Source organism: Galeopterus variegatus, unplaced genomic scaffold (assembly GCF_000696425.1).
Source record: "Galeopterus variegatus unplaced genomic scaffold, G_variegatus-3.0.2 Scaffold1838, whole genome shotgun sequence".
NCBI lineage: Eukaryota > Metazoa > Chordata > Mammalia > Dermoptera > Cynocephalidae > Galeopterus > Galeopterus variegatus.
Genome location: NW_007727949.1, coordinates 272,639 through 289,108, shown reverse-complemented (window position 1 = coordinate 289,108; position 16,470 = coordinate 272,639). Strand labels below are relative to the sequence as shown.

Here is a 16,470-nt window from a genome sequence, read left to right as displayed (position 1 = left end):
TTCAGTCTGTAATCATTAAATTATATGTTTTATTTCCTTTAGCTTAGAATCATGACTCAAAAAATGGAGCTCTGTTCATATAACTATATAAACTCACTGCTTCCAGGAATCTAACCTCACAAAAACTAATGGCCAACTAATAAATGGAGAAAAGTCTTATTAGGCACTGAGAGGCTAAATAAATAAGAACTGACATTAACCAAAGCTGATAAACCCTATTTCCAGTTCCTGTTATCTCACTGTGCAGCCAGAACTGTTGGCTATTTCTTGTCTAAAACCAATGAGCTGGATCATTTCCTTACAGAAAAATTTCTACAAAAGGTAAGAGAATGCAAAACAATACACAATGTCATATGCAAGATACAATTCATACTAATTTACAAGTTTTTATTTACACTGTTTTATATACACTCCAGGCAGACCTAGTTGATGAGTTTTGTGCTCATATTGTTCTCAAATTATTATGTGAACAGTATGATTTACTACCACATCTCTTTGATTTTGAGAAAATGGTGGTAGCATGGGGTTAGGAGGGAAAAACAAAATCAAACATCACTGGTCAGGTAAGATCATACAGGTATGTAAGGGAAAAAAAGAAAAAAATTGTGGAATTTCGCTTTTTAAAGCATCCAGGCCACTATGGTCTATTGACTAACATTGAATATAAATGAATGCCACTTCTAACAACCATTTTCATATTTACAAAATGAGCTTACTACTAGTTGAGTTATTAAGTAAGGCATTCAAGTTCCTTAGCTCAACATAAAAAGGCAACAGACATCTCAGCAAGCCATAGGACAAATTTTAGAGAAATGATTTTAGAATGCTGTTGAGATTTACCCTCCTTTAGAATCCCTTAAATGGTGAATACAAAGGAAAGCAATTTTGAATTCCATTGCTAACCCTGCACGGTGATCCCAAAAACCTATACAGGAATTAGGAGCATCACAACACCCAAAATGTAAGCCCAAGAGTGGGGACAATAGCTTAAATATCTTTTTTTGTTCCCAAGATCCACTGCACACTCCCAGGGCTAAAATGAGAGCCTTTATTCCTGGTTACATTTACTTCTACACATGAAATGGTTTTACTCTGAAACACATAATAATGTCACAGCTAGCAGTTATGCAGTCATCCAGCAGTGGCTCAGTGAATCTCTATTTGAAATAGTTTGAAGTAAGAATACAGAGTAAGGTAGAAAAATGATCTTTTCTCCTCCCATAGTTCTACCAGATATATACTGCTGCACTTTTAGAACGCAAAAAGCAAAAAAAAAAAAAAAAGAGTATTTGAATTGTCATCATTCTACGAAAATGTTCCAACCATAGATAAAAATTTCACCAAAAGTTCATTCTACCATCATAGAAAGCTATTAGTTGTTTAATTGGTTCCATTCATTTAATCAACTAGGCAAAATTCTATTGATCTTACAGTAATGTGGTTTATAAAAACACAAGTGAACATTTATAACATTGGGGAGGTAGAAACCAAATCTTGGTCTAACACTGTTATAGATACAAACATATTTTAAGATTCTACTTATGTAACTAGAATTTACCATTTAAAATGGCCTTTAAGAGTTTCTACGCATTTTATTAGCTTTAAACATCTTGAGATAATCCAAGTATTTTAAAGCACTTGATGAGAATATAAGTCATTTTGAAATAATACATCAGACTCCCCAGAAGATTTCTCAGAGGATAAATCTGTAGTTGCATATTTTGAATATGCAGATCCATTAAGCCAACTTTGTACATGGGCACTTATATGACCAAAGTGCAAAGCCCATCAGACTAATTTTCTAAGTAAAGTTAACCATGACTGTTCAACTCCACACAGCAGTCTTCAAGCCTTGAAGCTTACTTATCTATCCCAAAGATCTATCTTCCTCCCATACAATAATTGCCTGCCTCTTACTCCCAGACAAAATAAAAAATACACTTAAACAAAAACAAGAGAAATAAAAACAAACAGAAGCCTTCCTACCATGAGTATTTCTGCTTAATTCACATTTTGTTATTTGTCAGATTTTAAGTGTACAAGATCAATGTCCTAAAAGTTCTTTATTTAATTCTTCTAACTGCCTCAACATATTACTCTGAACTTTTATGTATCAAGTAATCATTTGCTATCACTCTAAAGACATGGAACCAAACTAAAACATGAAACCAAAATGTAAGGAATGAATCTGGATAGGTAAAAAAGAATTCATCTAAATGTTATTTTCTTATTTCCAAGTATGATAAACTTTGTAAATTTGTTTCAAAATTTAGCAATACTAGCTACTATTTAATAAATAAAAACAGAGCATCTCAATAAGTAAAGCAAGATTTTTGGTTAGAAACAATTTGATAGAGTAAAATTTTTTAAACTGAAACTAGTAACTTAAATGGCCATGTTTAGCATTTGAAAACATTACCTAATAAATATTTTGGTAACATCAAATCATTATACTTATTCCAAGATTATATGGTAAATATTTATATTTATATTGAAAGAGAGGGGAAATTAATTCTAAGTTATATTCCCCCCAAAAAGAAATGCTCCCTAATATTCAATTCAAAAAGATGTACCACCAATAGAGACAGTATATTTCACTCTCCTAAACAGATATTTTCATATGAACATCCCAAGTTATCATACAGTCAACAACTGGCATTTCAGAAGAAAATGATTCATTTTACTTACAGTGCATCAAGATAAAAAGGTTACACTGAATGACAATAATGTGTACTAAAATTAATACTATTAAAGTAAAACTTTAAAAGAATTTCTCTGGAACATTTTCATTGCTAATACTCAAAACAGATGAAACAGATGAAAACAGTCACAAAATCATGTTAAATGTATAATAAATAATTCACATATAACATAGATTAAAGTATCAAAGAAAGGCTTAAACAGACATCTTTACACCTTTTGCAGATTTAACAAATTTCTACTCTACCACATACTGATAGCAGTAGGTATATTTCTTGACATTATTTGGTCTATTTAAAAAATTGACTGGTTGTTAAGAGGCATAATTTGTAAAGCAAAATAACCAAATAAAATAACAGAATTTTAACAAATATTGGCTTTTTGGAATTTCTTAAGAAAAGATTCACAAGCATTGCTCAGCTACTTGAGAAAAATTAAATCTCTTCTTTACTCAGGCACTTTTAATGCAGTAACCTCAGGCTTCATTTTAAAGTACTGGTTAAAACGAACAACTGCATATCTAGTGAGAAAAGAGAATAACCAGGAAATTAGTCAAAGCTGAAAAACTTAATCCATCCTTTACTTCCACTCACCCTTCTAAGCTGGTTTTTTTAAAAGTTTAAGATTTTCTAAGGACGTATTTTTAGTTTATTGCACCACCTACTGGACACTTTTCTAATACTGAGAGCACTTAGCTTGCAGCAGATTTCTTCACAGACCAATTATTAAATATATGCAGGCTTTACAATATTTGACTGAAAATAACTGCAGTGTTCTCTATGAGTTCTAGTTGTTAATACAAACAAAAGTAGAGACAAATGCAATGCATACAGTAAAACTAAACTTACCCAAGGAAGTCAAACTCAATAGTAGAGTATTTGGCTTGAATCAAAGACCACAATCCCCAAAAGAAATGCGAAGCCTTTAAGGAGGAAAGAAAAATCAAAAATTTTGGTAATGAATTTCTTTGTTAAACAAATATCAAATTATCAATTCTATCCTCTTCATCAACTCCATTCCTGATACTTTTTTTTTCTAGTAAGCCAGACATCAAAGAAATTTGCAAAAGTGCAAAATAATACCATTCTTCTCATTAAGTCATTTTTTACTCTGGAAAATTGTCTTTACACTTAAAAAAGTGGTTATTTAACATGTAATGACTTTATTTTTAGTATACATTGAATAAATATTTTAAATTTTATTTTCATTTCTAATATAGTGAATGTTGATAAAAATGTTTATAACTCATGTAAATGAAAGGTCACAGAAGTCTTCAAAAAATATTCTAAAGTGTAAAGGGGTTCTGAGGTCAAAAAGTTTGAGAACCAGCTGGCCTTAGAGTGTGGTGATGATAACACCAAGGTCCAGGGTTCAATTTCTGTAAAACACATACACACACGCATGCACGCGTGCACGTGCACACGCGCGCACACACACACACACACACACAAGAGTACCTCTTGTCTAAATCACCTTGGCATATTTTAAGTGATATAAAATTATCTGTAGATGGTACCCTAATCTCTTTACCCTACTAAAAGTTTGTTCTGTAGTGGAGACGACTGAGAAATCAGGAGTCATTCTGAATTTAAAAATAACATCGACCTAGCTCTTCTCACCATTTCAAGCACAGCTGGTAACTATATTTCTCAATCAATTTTTATTCAGATAGCAATATACATTAACTAAATGATTCCACACTAGAGAAGGATTATACATAAAACCTCACAAAAAATCTCATTTTTGTTAGGCAGCTCTTTTTATAAAGTGAAAGATGAAAAATTTATTCATAACATTAGGTTCTAAGTATATAAAAAGGCAGGAAAGAGCCGATTTATCACGTGCATTCTTTTAAAAAAAAAAGTCCAAATAAAATAACATTCTGTGATTTACTTATACTATTTCTCTCATGTTCAGAAGTTATGGATATGTAAGTCTGTTTAAATGGCCATGTTTAGCATTTGAAAACATTACCTAATAAATATTTTGGTAACATCAAATCATTATACTTATTCCAAGATTATATGGTAAATATTTATATTTATATTGAAAGAGAGGGGAAATTAATTCTAAGTTATATTCCCCCCAAAAAGAAATGCTCCCTAATATTCAATTCAAAAAGATGTACCACCAATAGAGACAGTATATTTCACTCTCCTAAACAGATATTTTCATATGAACATCCCAAGTTATCATACAGTCAACAACTGGCATTTCAGAAGAAAATGATTCATTTTACTTACAGTGCATCAAGATAGTTGCTGGTCCCGGTCCGGTACGGGCGTGACACTGAGGGTTGCGGTCCGTTGCCGGACACACACAAAAAAAGACGAAAAGGAAAAAAAATAAATAAAGAAATAAAAATAAAAGGGCATTTTAATTTCAGGCTATTCACCCCTGTTGCAAAGAAAAATGCAAGCTTTATATATACTAAACTAAAATAAACCCCGTTTTCTCAAAAACCCCAATGTAACTCTTAATGTTTTACCTAGAAAGAATCCCAAGTCTTCGTACAATGTGTCTGAAAACTCCTCAAAGCTTAAAAAACCCTCTATGTACACTCTATTTGGTTTTATAGTGTTTGCGCTATTAATTAACTACGATAAACAATAACAAGTGAGGTCTTGTAATTTTTAGAAGTCTGAGCAATAAACACTTATTAACCATTTATTTAAAAACTTGTATACTCTGATTTTATTCAGACCTGTTTTTCCCATTTATCAAAGCAGCTTTACAATGTATATATGCCATCCTCTTTATAACAAGTGATCAAGAAAGTAGTCATCCACAGAGGACATAGTATTTAAGACATGTCTATAAGGAACAAGAGGAATTTGCCAGGGGATATAGGGAAAAGGGCATTCCAGTGAGAAGGAATAACCTATACAAAAGAATGCCAAGCATGAAACATCATGGTGTATGTAGAAACAAAATGACTCTGGTAGAACAGGAGAAGAAGGTGGAAAACAGCAGGATATAAAGACGGAATTTATAGATGCTAATATTTGGGTTTTATTCTGTAGGTCATAAGAAGTCATAAAATAGGCAAGTGTTGTACACAATTAAGTTCATGAATCAGATTAGATTCTAATCACTGAACAAGATCACTTTTTTAATGTACGGGATGAATTAAAGACAAAAAACTGAAGGCAAAGAGACAAGCAAAGACTAATCTAGATTAGGCCTTAATTGGGGTGATGGCATTAAGAAGGGGTTGAATTGAAAAAATTTTAGGAACCAAGAACAACAGAACTTGGAAACAAAAAAATCTAAGGATAAGGAAGAAGAACACATGAGAAAATTTTCTGGTTTTAGAATATATCAACTAAATGGATGGTGTTTTAATTAAATCAAAATAGTAAAATCAAGAGTAAATACTGAGGTAGAAGGCAGAGTGCACAAAGTAAAATAGAGGTTTAGACATGTGGTCAGATACTAATGGGACCCTGGAGAGAAACAGTCTGGAGCTCAAAAGTGGGAAGAAACTCAAATTGGGATGATTAACAGAAATAAAAGCCTTACGACTAAATCACCCAATGAAAGTAATATCAAGTGAAAGGAGGGGGCAGTCCCAAAATCAGAACACTAGAGAATACTAACATGTAAGAAGGTTGGGGGAAGAGGAGGAAAAAAGGAGCCAGGGGAGGAGACTAAGCAGGAAAGTACAGAAAGAGAAGAACCAAGGAAGAATGCATCATGCAGCTTTCAAATGATTCCAAACACTTACATAGTTTGCCACGTGAATGATACATGTTTCGCTGTAGTAAAAACTTGGGAGTGTATTGCCCCCTCCGTTCCAGAATATGACATCTTATCAGACCCATACGTGAGATATGCGGCTACTCTCCTCCTCTTGAGAACAGAAGTCTCATCAGAGCCCATATGTAAGAACTTGCAGCAAACTCCCCCTCCCTCTTGGGAATGCTACATCACACCTTATCAGACCCACATGTGAGTTACTAACCTCAACCATTGAACTTCAAAATACATATAAAACTAGGAGTTTGACATTACACGAGCTTAGGTTGTGACAGGCTGCACTCTGTCAACCATTTCTCCAAACTCGAAGAGCTCAGGCCTTGACAGGCCTTTGAGCTCTGAAACCTTATCCACCAGCACCACCCTCTAGCATCGAGGTACTTTAGATGTCATCATGAATCTCTACTGTGTTGGTCAAGCCAGTTTCTCCCAAGAAACCGCTCGTAAAAAGGTATACCTTATTCTTCAATTAGACTTTACTTTCCACAGTAAAGTAAGAAGTTTAAAAAGTAAAAAAAGTAAAGTTCCATCCTAATCAAACTAGACTTTAATAGTTTTAAAGTAGTGTTCACTCACTGAACTTCATAGAGTTCACTCACTATGTGGTTAATGTACCTCGTCTATCACGTGTATTCACTGTGAGATTTGCTCACATTATTCTCCCCCTCTCTAAGCACTGTGAACCTAAGAGCCAAAAAAAAAAATTCTCTTTGTATGGCAATAAACTGTGTGATTCATATAATCATACTTTTATCATCTACTTATTTTCACCACACAGAACAAAAATGAATCATAAAAGTCAATGAAAAAGAAAATTTTAAGAATCAGTGGTAAATACTGTCAAATGCTATGGACAAATCAAGCAAGATAAGGACCAAAAAGTTTAAATTAGACTTAGCAATTACATCATTATCGGTAACCCTTACCTGAATTATTTTTTTTTAAGTAGTGTGGAAAAAGGCAGATTGCAGTGGTCTGCGGAGTGCATGAAAGATGATAAAGGAGAAAGATTGAAGGTTTGCTTTTATTTCACCCTACATTCCTAATTATTTCTTCAAACACTTGAGATTGACAAACATTATTGATCAGTGGGATGAAATTAAAAGTTGGTGAAAGATAAACTGGCTAGCTAAAAAGAAGCTATAAAAACAGTCTTGAAAAAGAAAAGAATATCAAAAGGAGAGGTGGTAATCTCAGTAAAGGGTACTGACAAAGCCATGTGTGAGTGTTCTGCTAAGTTCTGCTGTCTTCTTTCTTTTCTGAAGATAGAAAGAGCCACTGATGCAATAAAGTAACATATCCCAGAAGAAAAAGGGCAAGAAAAGCACACAGACAATCAGAAGAATCTTGATAAAATAAGAAGAGGAATTCAGACAAAAGCTGCCTTAAGAAATAAAGGGTTTTCAATGGTTTCTTAATGAAGAAAAATTAGAAACTGGTATCAGAACCTCAGAGCATAATAAACTTACCATACATGCTCATGCAAGAGCTAAGTATATGTAAATTCAGAGAACATGCTAAATGAGGAATACTATTTAAAAGGTATTGAAATTTTATGTCTCTATCAACCGTCCCTAATCCTTTTTCTATCAGACCTTCTACTGAATGTATGACACTGAATATATTTGCTACACGTTTTATGGAGATATTCTTTCTTTTTTTAAATCAGGTTAAATAAGTTTCCTTACAATTCTAATTTACAAAGAATTTTAAATAGGAATGGGTGTTAAATTTTAACACACACAAAAAAATTATTTTGTGCATCTTATTTGCACTTCTAAATTATAATCATTTTGAAGGAAAGCACCATGTTTTTAGTTCTTTTTTAAACTTCCAATCTACCTGACCTAGAGTAGCAGTAAGTACTTAATATCCAATTAACGAATATTTATAAACAACTTGATGATCAAACCAGAAGTAACTGTATCCTTCAATACCATGTAAAGATACAAATACAATATGCCAAAAAAGGGGTTAAACATCATCAAAAGTTTGCAAGGGAACCCAAAGTAGCAAAAAATGTGACTGCTGATTAAGAATTTATGAGCTACATGTACTTTAGGTAGAAATTAATAAATTCAATGCTGACGAATATGAGAAATTAAATGGGTACATGGAAAAAATACAAATTACAGCAACAATAATATTCGTTAATACAGACATTGGCAAAAATAGGAGTATTAAGTTGATTCTGAAATCCATTCATCCTAATGAGAAAGAAAGCCCTACTTCCCTACTTTAAGATCATGCTTAAATAGAACAAATAGAAACAGCAGGTATCCTAGGACCAGCTGGAGAGCGTGCCATTAACTGAACCAACAGTTCTACTGAAAATAGATATCAGAACAGCAGGTAAAGTCACATTTCAGCGCAGCCTCTTACTTGAGAAGTATTCTAAGTGACTCTGGGAAAATGATGCTCTTAAAACTATGGAAATAGTACACTTGCTAGGGTCTACTTGTGAAGACAATATAGCAAATATTCCCCATGTCAATTGTACAAAATTATATTAAAACTAACAAGTAGCTAAAATAACTTTGACCTAGTATTCAATTTAACTGTCTAACACCTTAATTGTAAACTCATTCTAATACATCACATTATTCTCAAAAGATAATTTAAATAAACTAATTTTTTTAAACAAATGCATGTAATGAGACGTGGGTCTTAATAAAACATTAAAATATTAAAGAAGCTGGGAATAACTGCCTATCAAATGAGGGTCAAGAAGACAAAACACTGAACAAGTCATGCAAATTTAATTCTACTAGTTGTTCCAAACTACCTTTATCATAACATTAAGATGTGATAATTAAAAGTGTTGTGGAAAACCTCATTTTCCATAAACCTGTCTTTAATTATATGTTTTTCATAATGTAAAGAAAGAGATATAAGAAACTGCTTCACACATTAATCCTAACCCGAACTAGAATTCATTCATTAAATAAATAATCACTAAGCATCTACAATATGGCCAGGCACTGTTCTAGGAGGTGGGGATACAGTAGTGCATGAAACAAAATTTTTGTCCCCAAAAACAATGCAACAGGGTAAACTATAAACAGTGTTAACTATGAACAACCATGTTTTTTCATTATTTTGAAAAAAAATTCACAAAACTTAAAACTGAGAAAGTGTTTTACAAGATGATGAAAATTTAGAAGATCTTAAAATTATATTGAGAATCTTTCATTGTTTACATTTAAACTTACCAATGCAAACTGATTGACTTGAATGAAGAGTATTTCTACCTCCTTTTCAGTAACTTCAGTACCAAAGCCCTTATATTCTTTGTAGGCTTCAAGGTAAGAACGCAGCCACTGGCCTTGTAGTTCTCTATCTGGATAGAGACTATAGTCTACATCACTCATACCTTTAGAAAAACAAAATGCATTCAAGATTTTAAGAATTCATACTCTTCTGCATACTTTAATAATCCTTACCACCAACATATTTTGTCATATCACCATAATCAGTTCTCATTGCTTCAATTTTCTCCTCAAAGTATACAGCTTGAATCACCTGTATTAGAAGCTCAAAATCTGCATTTTAAGGAAATTCTTAAGCACATTAACATTTGGAGCACTACCTCAAACTGTGGCTCTAAAACTTTTCTGATCATGACTCGTGGTAAAAAAACACACATTTTTATTGAGACCTTATACATACACCTAACTGATAATTAAGTTTCACAAGATAATATCTACCCCAACTACATATTCCAACTCTCATACTTTCTATTTCTACTCTTTTCCATTCCCTGTAAACAAAAGTGATAATCCCACCAATCTGATTTCATGATATAGTTTAAAAATACTAACCTAGAAGATAATGTTCATACTATTTTGCCTAGCACTGAAGGTTCTTCGTAAGTTGTTCTAAACCCACCTCTCTAGTCTTATAATCTTCTATTCTCCTTCATGAATTTTATATCCTACAAAAATAAGCAATTCATCTTGAAGTTTTCTTCCCCTTTCCCGAAGTGCCTTCCCTTCTCTTCTATTTGCACATGCAAACTTTATCTTTCAAGCTTCAGCTCAATTTTTTTCTCCACAAAACCGTTCTAAGATCACTAGAGTTTCCTCTTTCACATCCACAGCAGTAACATCTGTATTACTAACACGGTGATATCTCATTATATGCAAAGTTGGTTTCCTCTTCTATAGGTGATGTATGTGAAAATAAGTACAGCACATACATGTGGCTATAGCATGTATATGATAAGCTTGGTGGAGGGAAATAATTTCCCAATCTGGTAATCTGAAGTATATAAAAATACATGAATACATGGGTATACACAAATATAAATTCAGCAATGAAAAATTCCTACTAGGTGTAAACCATCCAAAGGAATTTCCTAATTTTCAGTTTTAGAGAATTTCATGTTTCTAAATATAGAGTCATTAAATGAATTTTAAATTAATGCTACTTACATTTAAAAAAAACTAAAACTTTTATACTTAATGGTTGTTATAGATTAATATTCAGGGGTTAAAAAAACTTTTCAATATTCATGGCCAAAAAAAAATTCTTTTTTTTTTTTTAGCTTTTTAGTTAACCAACATTCCAAAAGCCCAAGTTTACGATGAAAAAAGCAAAGCCTCCTAAATGATAAAAAAAATTAGGTTCCCATCTTAGTCCTCTCTATTTTACTGTGACCTTGGTGAGTTACTTTCCTCATCTGTAAACTGGGTAATATTACCTTATAGGATCACTGTCGAGAAAATAATGAGATGAGATTTACAAAGCACCTAGCACTGTATCATGTCTTAACAGAAGTAACAATCATTTTTCTCCTATCCATTATTTTCTGATGGCAATTAAGATATTTTGGTCATCTCCTCTTTCCTCCAGTAAGAAACAAAAACAAAGCAAAAAGGTGAACAAGAAGTGAAAAGATATCGTTCCTGCTGCCAGTTGATTTTCTTTAAAGAAAGAAAAAAAAAAATTCTAAAATTATCATTTCAAAGTTAAATAAGTTACTCCATTAGACAAACCCTGAATTTTACCTGCAAATTCATTGAAATGATTTCCAATATCATATGCCAGGTAGTTGTATCCAGAATATTCATAATCAATGAACTGTACATCACCTATGTGAGACACAAAAACAAAGACATTAAGACACCACATATGAGATCAGAAAACCCCTATGCTATTTGTAATGAAATAGCTTCCAACTGTTTGTCTCATTGTACGTGCTTGGTTACATGCACTTCTGAGACATTACAGGGTAAGGCTGTGAATTTTATGGCAATGAGCTTTACAAAATTCAGATTATGTCTCTTGGTCAACAGCTTCTTTGTAAACACTAATGCCCACTGTATTAAAGAAAAATGAAAATACACTCACAGTCATTCTCTAAGTTCAAACAAAAGTGAAATGTCTTTCACCACATGGGGGCATCAGTTACTTTAAAATTCAAGTTTAATTAGAAATAAAAGCTATCTTTGGAAATTGTTGATAATCTATGCAATTTTATAAAAACTTAATCTATGATATTTCAACAGTAAATTGAAAAGTGTATCTACATATGGAAATCCAATATAAACTTTGAAAAATTTGAATTTTGTAAATCTTGCAGTAATGCTGTAATACTTGCTGATCAACTTAATATCACTAATTTAAGAAGTTAGTTGCTTACATTTTTCTTACATTTTTATAGAATTCCACATAACTAAGGTTTACACATCTGATCAGCATTAAGGTAGTGGTTTCATTTTTTAAAAAGAGAAAAAGAATAGTTTCTTTTTAATGTGTATAAGTTTGAGAAATGTTTACATTAGCTAAATAGATTCCTCTTTTATTACTACATATATGTATTATATATTAATTGTATATTATAATGAATTATAATGTATATGTGTATATAGGTATTTCATTATAATTCTGCAAAGATAATCCTGTCCAAGGGGCATATTCCTACCTACTTTTAATTTTTGAGCACTGACTATTATAAAGGGTTTGGCTCAGCAAAGATATATATAGGTCCTATTTAGACAAGAGAAAAAATAAGGGGGGAAAGAAAAAAAAGAAGAGAGACATATTAAAAAAAGTCAGCGTGGGTCACTAAATACCGAGGATCACAAACTCAAAGGCTTACAGGGGCATGGAGTTAAAATGGTATATACATGAACAGAGGTGGCTGTAAGAATAGTTTCTAACTGCTTATATTATGAAAATGTATAACATCTGCCTAGTTACACTCAAACATCAAGCTCCTTGTCTACACATACTGGCATTTCCCAAATAAAACAGCTTTTGCACTAAAATGTCTTGATATAGATTTGTAAATTTAATCTGAGGAAGTATGTTGATCATATTCAAACAGAAAAACAAAATTCTGTGACAAAAAAAAAATCATGGCAAATGCAGTGTTTTACATAAAAGCAAAAAAATTTTACATAGAATGGTATTTAATATGTAATTCTAATCTTGTATAAATAATAGTCAAGTCTAGAGTAAAATAAGTGAGAATGATCCAAGTATCATATACCAGTTATCAAAATCCAATGCATATTATATTAAATGTAAGATTTTTAAATGTTGGTGACAATAAATCACTGCAACCACAATATATTCTTGAATTCACAGAAAACTATTCCACAAAAAATATTACAGTACACAAAATCACTTTATTAAACTGCAGAACGGGAAGTTGGAACATGTATTAAAATATCTTTTCTAGGAATCACTGGAAGTGAGAGGGTGAAGAGCACCATCATGGTAAAATATGCCCAGCCATGAAAATAAAATAAAAAATTAAATAAAGCCATGAAAAAATCTCACTTCAAAAATAATGACCAGGGGAATTACAAATGTCATATGAAAAATAGACATCCAAATTATTAAAACTATTATGTCTAAAGGGGGGGAAGCATATAATGCATACAGAAAAAAAGATAAATAGAAATAAGCCAAAACAAAATGTTTAAACATGTTGTTACAGATGATAGACAAGCAACTTTTTCCCTCTCTCTCTTTTTTTTTTTTCCTTTTTGTCTTTTTTACTGACCGGTAACGGGATCGCAACCCTCAGTGTTGCGCCCGCACCGCGCTCAGCCAGTGAGCGGGAACCGGTCTCCACATGGGATCCGAACCCTCAATGGGAGCGCCGCCGCGCTCCCAAGCGGTGCACTCTCCAGTGCACCACCGGGCCGGCCCTTCCCTCTCATTTCTAATTTTAAAATTCTTTGCAATAAATTTTAATTTGGGGAGGAAAAATGTTATTTAAAAAAGAATAAGGTGAATTCTCTATACAAACTGTCTATAAAGTAAGAGACTAAACTTAATAATTTGGGAGATAATTTATCCACCAGCCATCAAAAAATCAGGATACAAGAGGTGCCAGTGCACAACTGTGGCAACTGAACAGTTTGAACATATAACTTTTTAAATTGCAGCTGTTGATTGCTTAAGCTCTTTAAATACAAATTCTTGTAAAGCTCATATTAACCGTGACATGCCAATAAAAATACACAGCCCAGTCCTGAAGCTTACTTTTGCCACATAAATAAAAGCTTCAATTTCAATTTTCAACATTATATTTAGAATTTGGCAAATAGTTAAAATGGCAGGTAAAATACACCTGCTTGTAAAGTAAATACAATTTAATTTAAACACAGACCATTTTAACAAAAGTTAAAATCTGTTTCAGTACAAAAATTTTAGCAATGACTTTTTGTAGTAGCATTAATTCATTAAAACTAGCCTTTATTTTTAAATGCTATGTTGAGTTTATAAATAATGAAATTTAAAAAATAAGAAAATGAAGCTAACAAGATACAGATGAGGCTGTTACCAGGCTCCGTGCATGTGAACAAGTGATGCGATAAACCTCCAGTCAGTGCGTTTAAGAAGCACGGGGTGCGCCGCCACATGGCAGCAACAATGGCATACCTAATCTGTAGCAGATGAAGAAAATTTGGCAAACTCACATTTTACAAGACACAAAGCTTAAAAGGAAAAAAAATTTTTTAAAATCTGCATTAACTAGTCTTTTTCAAACTACTGCAAATAAAGTGGAACTCAACCTTAAATTTAACCTTCTGCAACAAAGTAAACTTAAAGAGGCCTACTTCCATTATTTTTAGGGTGCCAGAAAAATCAAATTACTGGAAAATGCTTTCCTATCAACAGAAAATATATTTTTTTCTACCATAAATTTAACTTCTGATTTCTAAAATTTCCCATTATTTAGAGGTATGTCCACATCACTATTAATAATTAGCATATAGCATGCCCATCTTGTAAATTCTTTAAGACATGAATTTTTAATTAGGGTTTCAAGGGTAGAGAGACAATGAGAATGCTCCCTAAAATTTTACGCAAAACTTTATGTGTATGTGCATTTTCCAAGGAGGAGATTCTCTATTTTCCAGATTCTCAAGGGATCCATTATCTCTAAAAAGTAAAGAACCACTATGCTAAGGGCTGGGACAGCTATTTTATTTGTCTTTATATAATTAGCACAATAATAAGCATATAATAATAAGCACATAAAGCACATGATTAATGGATAAAACTTAAATTTTGAAAAGCTACATTTTATTTATTACTATCTTCACCACAGTAATAAAATCCACATACTACTGAGTTAAACTGTTCAAATCTCAGTATACTGAAAATAGTCTACCAATTTTCAAAGCATTTTAAAACCAAAAAAGTAATAATTTATTACCTGAGGTTATCTAATCATATACAATACATTTGTTTGGTTTCCTTTTATTTTTAAGGAATTTAAAATTATATTTAAGTTGTTAAGGAGACAGGGATAAAAATGAAAAGCAAAAGATTCATTATGAGAATCTGAAAATCTTTTCAACTCACTAGTTTTGCTGGAAAGAGAACAATGAGAAAAGTAACCACAATCATATCAATGTTAACAATGTTTTTTGACACAAAAAGGGACTATTCTGGTCTGGGAAACTTCCCCTTCATACCTCACTCTGGTGTCCAGTCATACTCTGTGTACACCTTCACCATAGCACTCATCATTCTAAATGTAAGTATCTGTTTAGTGATCTGACTCCTCCACTACATGATACATGGCCTCCTGGAGGGGCAGTAGGGCTCCTTTTATCTTTCATTATGCAATCCACAGAGCACTCCACAGCACATAGGAAGTACTGAAATGCTAGTGACATAAATGGAAGTTTTGCAGAGAATGCTGAGACAAAATAACAACACATGTTGGGGGGGAGGGAATTAAACATGAAATACTAAAGGAAAAAAGTGTAGAATTTCTGACATTCTATTAAAGTATATGACCGAATACACAGTGGGCCTGAATGCATGAGTAAAATCAATTAAAGTTTAAAAAACACTTAAATAGTAACTATATCTTAGGTCACTGTTCGTTTTTTATAGTCTATTTAAGTTTTTTATTATCTGACACATACTTTATTTTCTTTTTTTGCAGTTGGCTGGTATGGGGATCTGAACCCTTGACCTTCATGTTATAATACCACATGCTAACCAACTCAGCTTGCCGGCCAGCCATTGGGATATTTTATTTTCTGCTAACTAGTGGTTTAGAATACAGATTAAAACAGGGTTAAGATTATCCTTCATAAGAAACACTCCATCCTGGAAAACATAGGTTATGAAATACAAAAATAAATTTATATTTATTTGAATTTTAAAATAAAACCAAGTTAAAAAAAACTCTTCTAAGTCATTAAAGCATCAATAAAACCACAACTACAATAATGCCTTCTCATGAATAATGATAGGGTGGATAAGATTTAGAGCCAAACAAGTGATTAAGAATGGTGACTAATCCATTTTCTATTCATATTGTGTAAAATTCTAAAGAAAACCCTGGTTTACTTATATTTCCCAGAAAGCTTTCCTTTCTTTTCTTCTACTCATTTGTATTTCCTTAAAGAGCTGTAAATCCGCTTCTTGCATTTTGCTGACAAATGAAAACAGTGATTGCCATTACTGAAATTTAAAGTTATATATTAAATCTTTGTAAGAGCTTTTATGAAGAAATGGAGGATAGGGAGA

General features: G+C 32.3%; 1 protein-coding gene across 1 annotated transcript in view; it reads right to left on the bottom strand.

Moving 5' to 3' along the window:
• Positions 1 to 370: 370 nt before the first annotated feature.
• The window catches only part of ETNK1 (ethanolamine kinase 1), a 50,955-nt gene continuing 34,855 nt past the window's right edge, over positions 371 to 16,470 (bottom strand). The window contains exons 5-8 of the mRNA XM_008579228.1: positions 11,469 to 11,552; positions 9,672 to 9,832; positions 3,549 to 3,622; positions 371 to 3,220 (exon numbers count right to left, since the gene is read on the bottom strand). Of these exons, the coding sequence (XP_008577450.1) occupies positions 3,148 to 3,220; positions 3,549 to 3,622; positions 9,672 to 9,832; positions 11,469 to 11,552 (392 nt within the window). The 3' untranslated portion in view covers positions 371 to 3,147. The remainder of the gene's footprint in view (positions 3,221 to 3,548; positions 3,623 to 9,671; positions 9,833 to 11,468; positions 11,553 to 16,470) is intronic.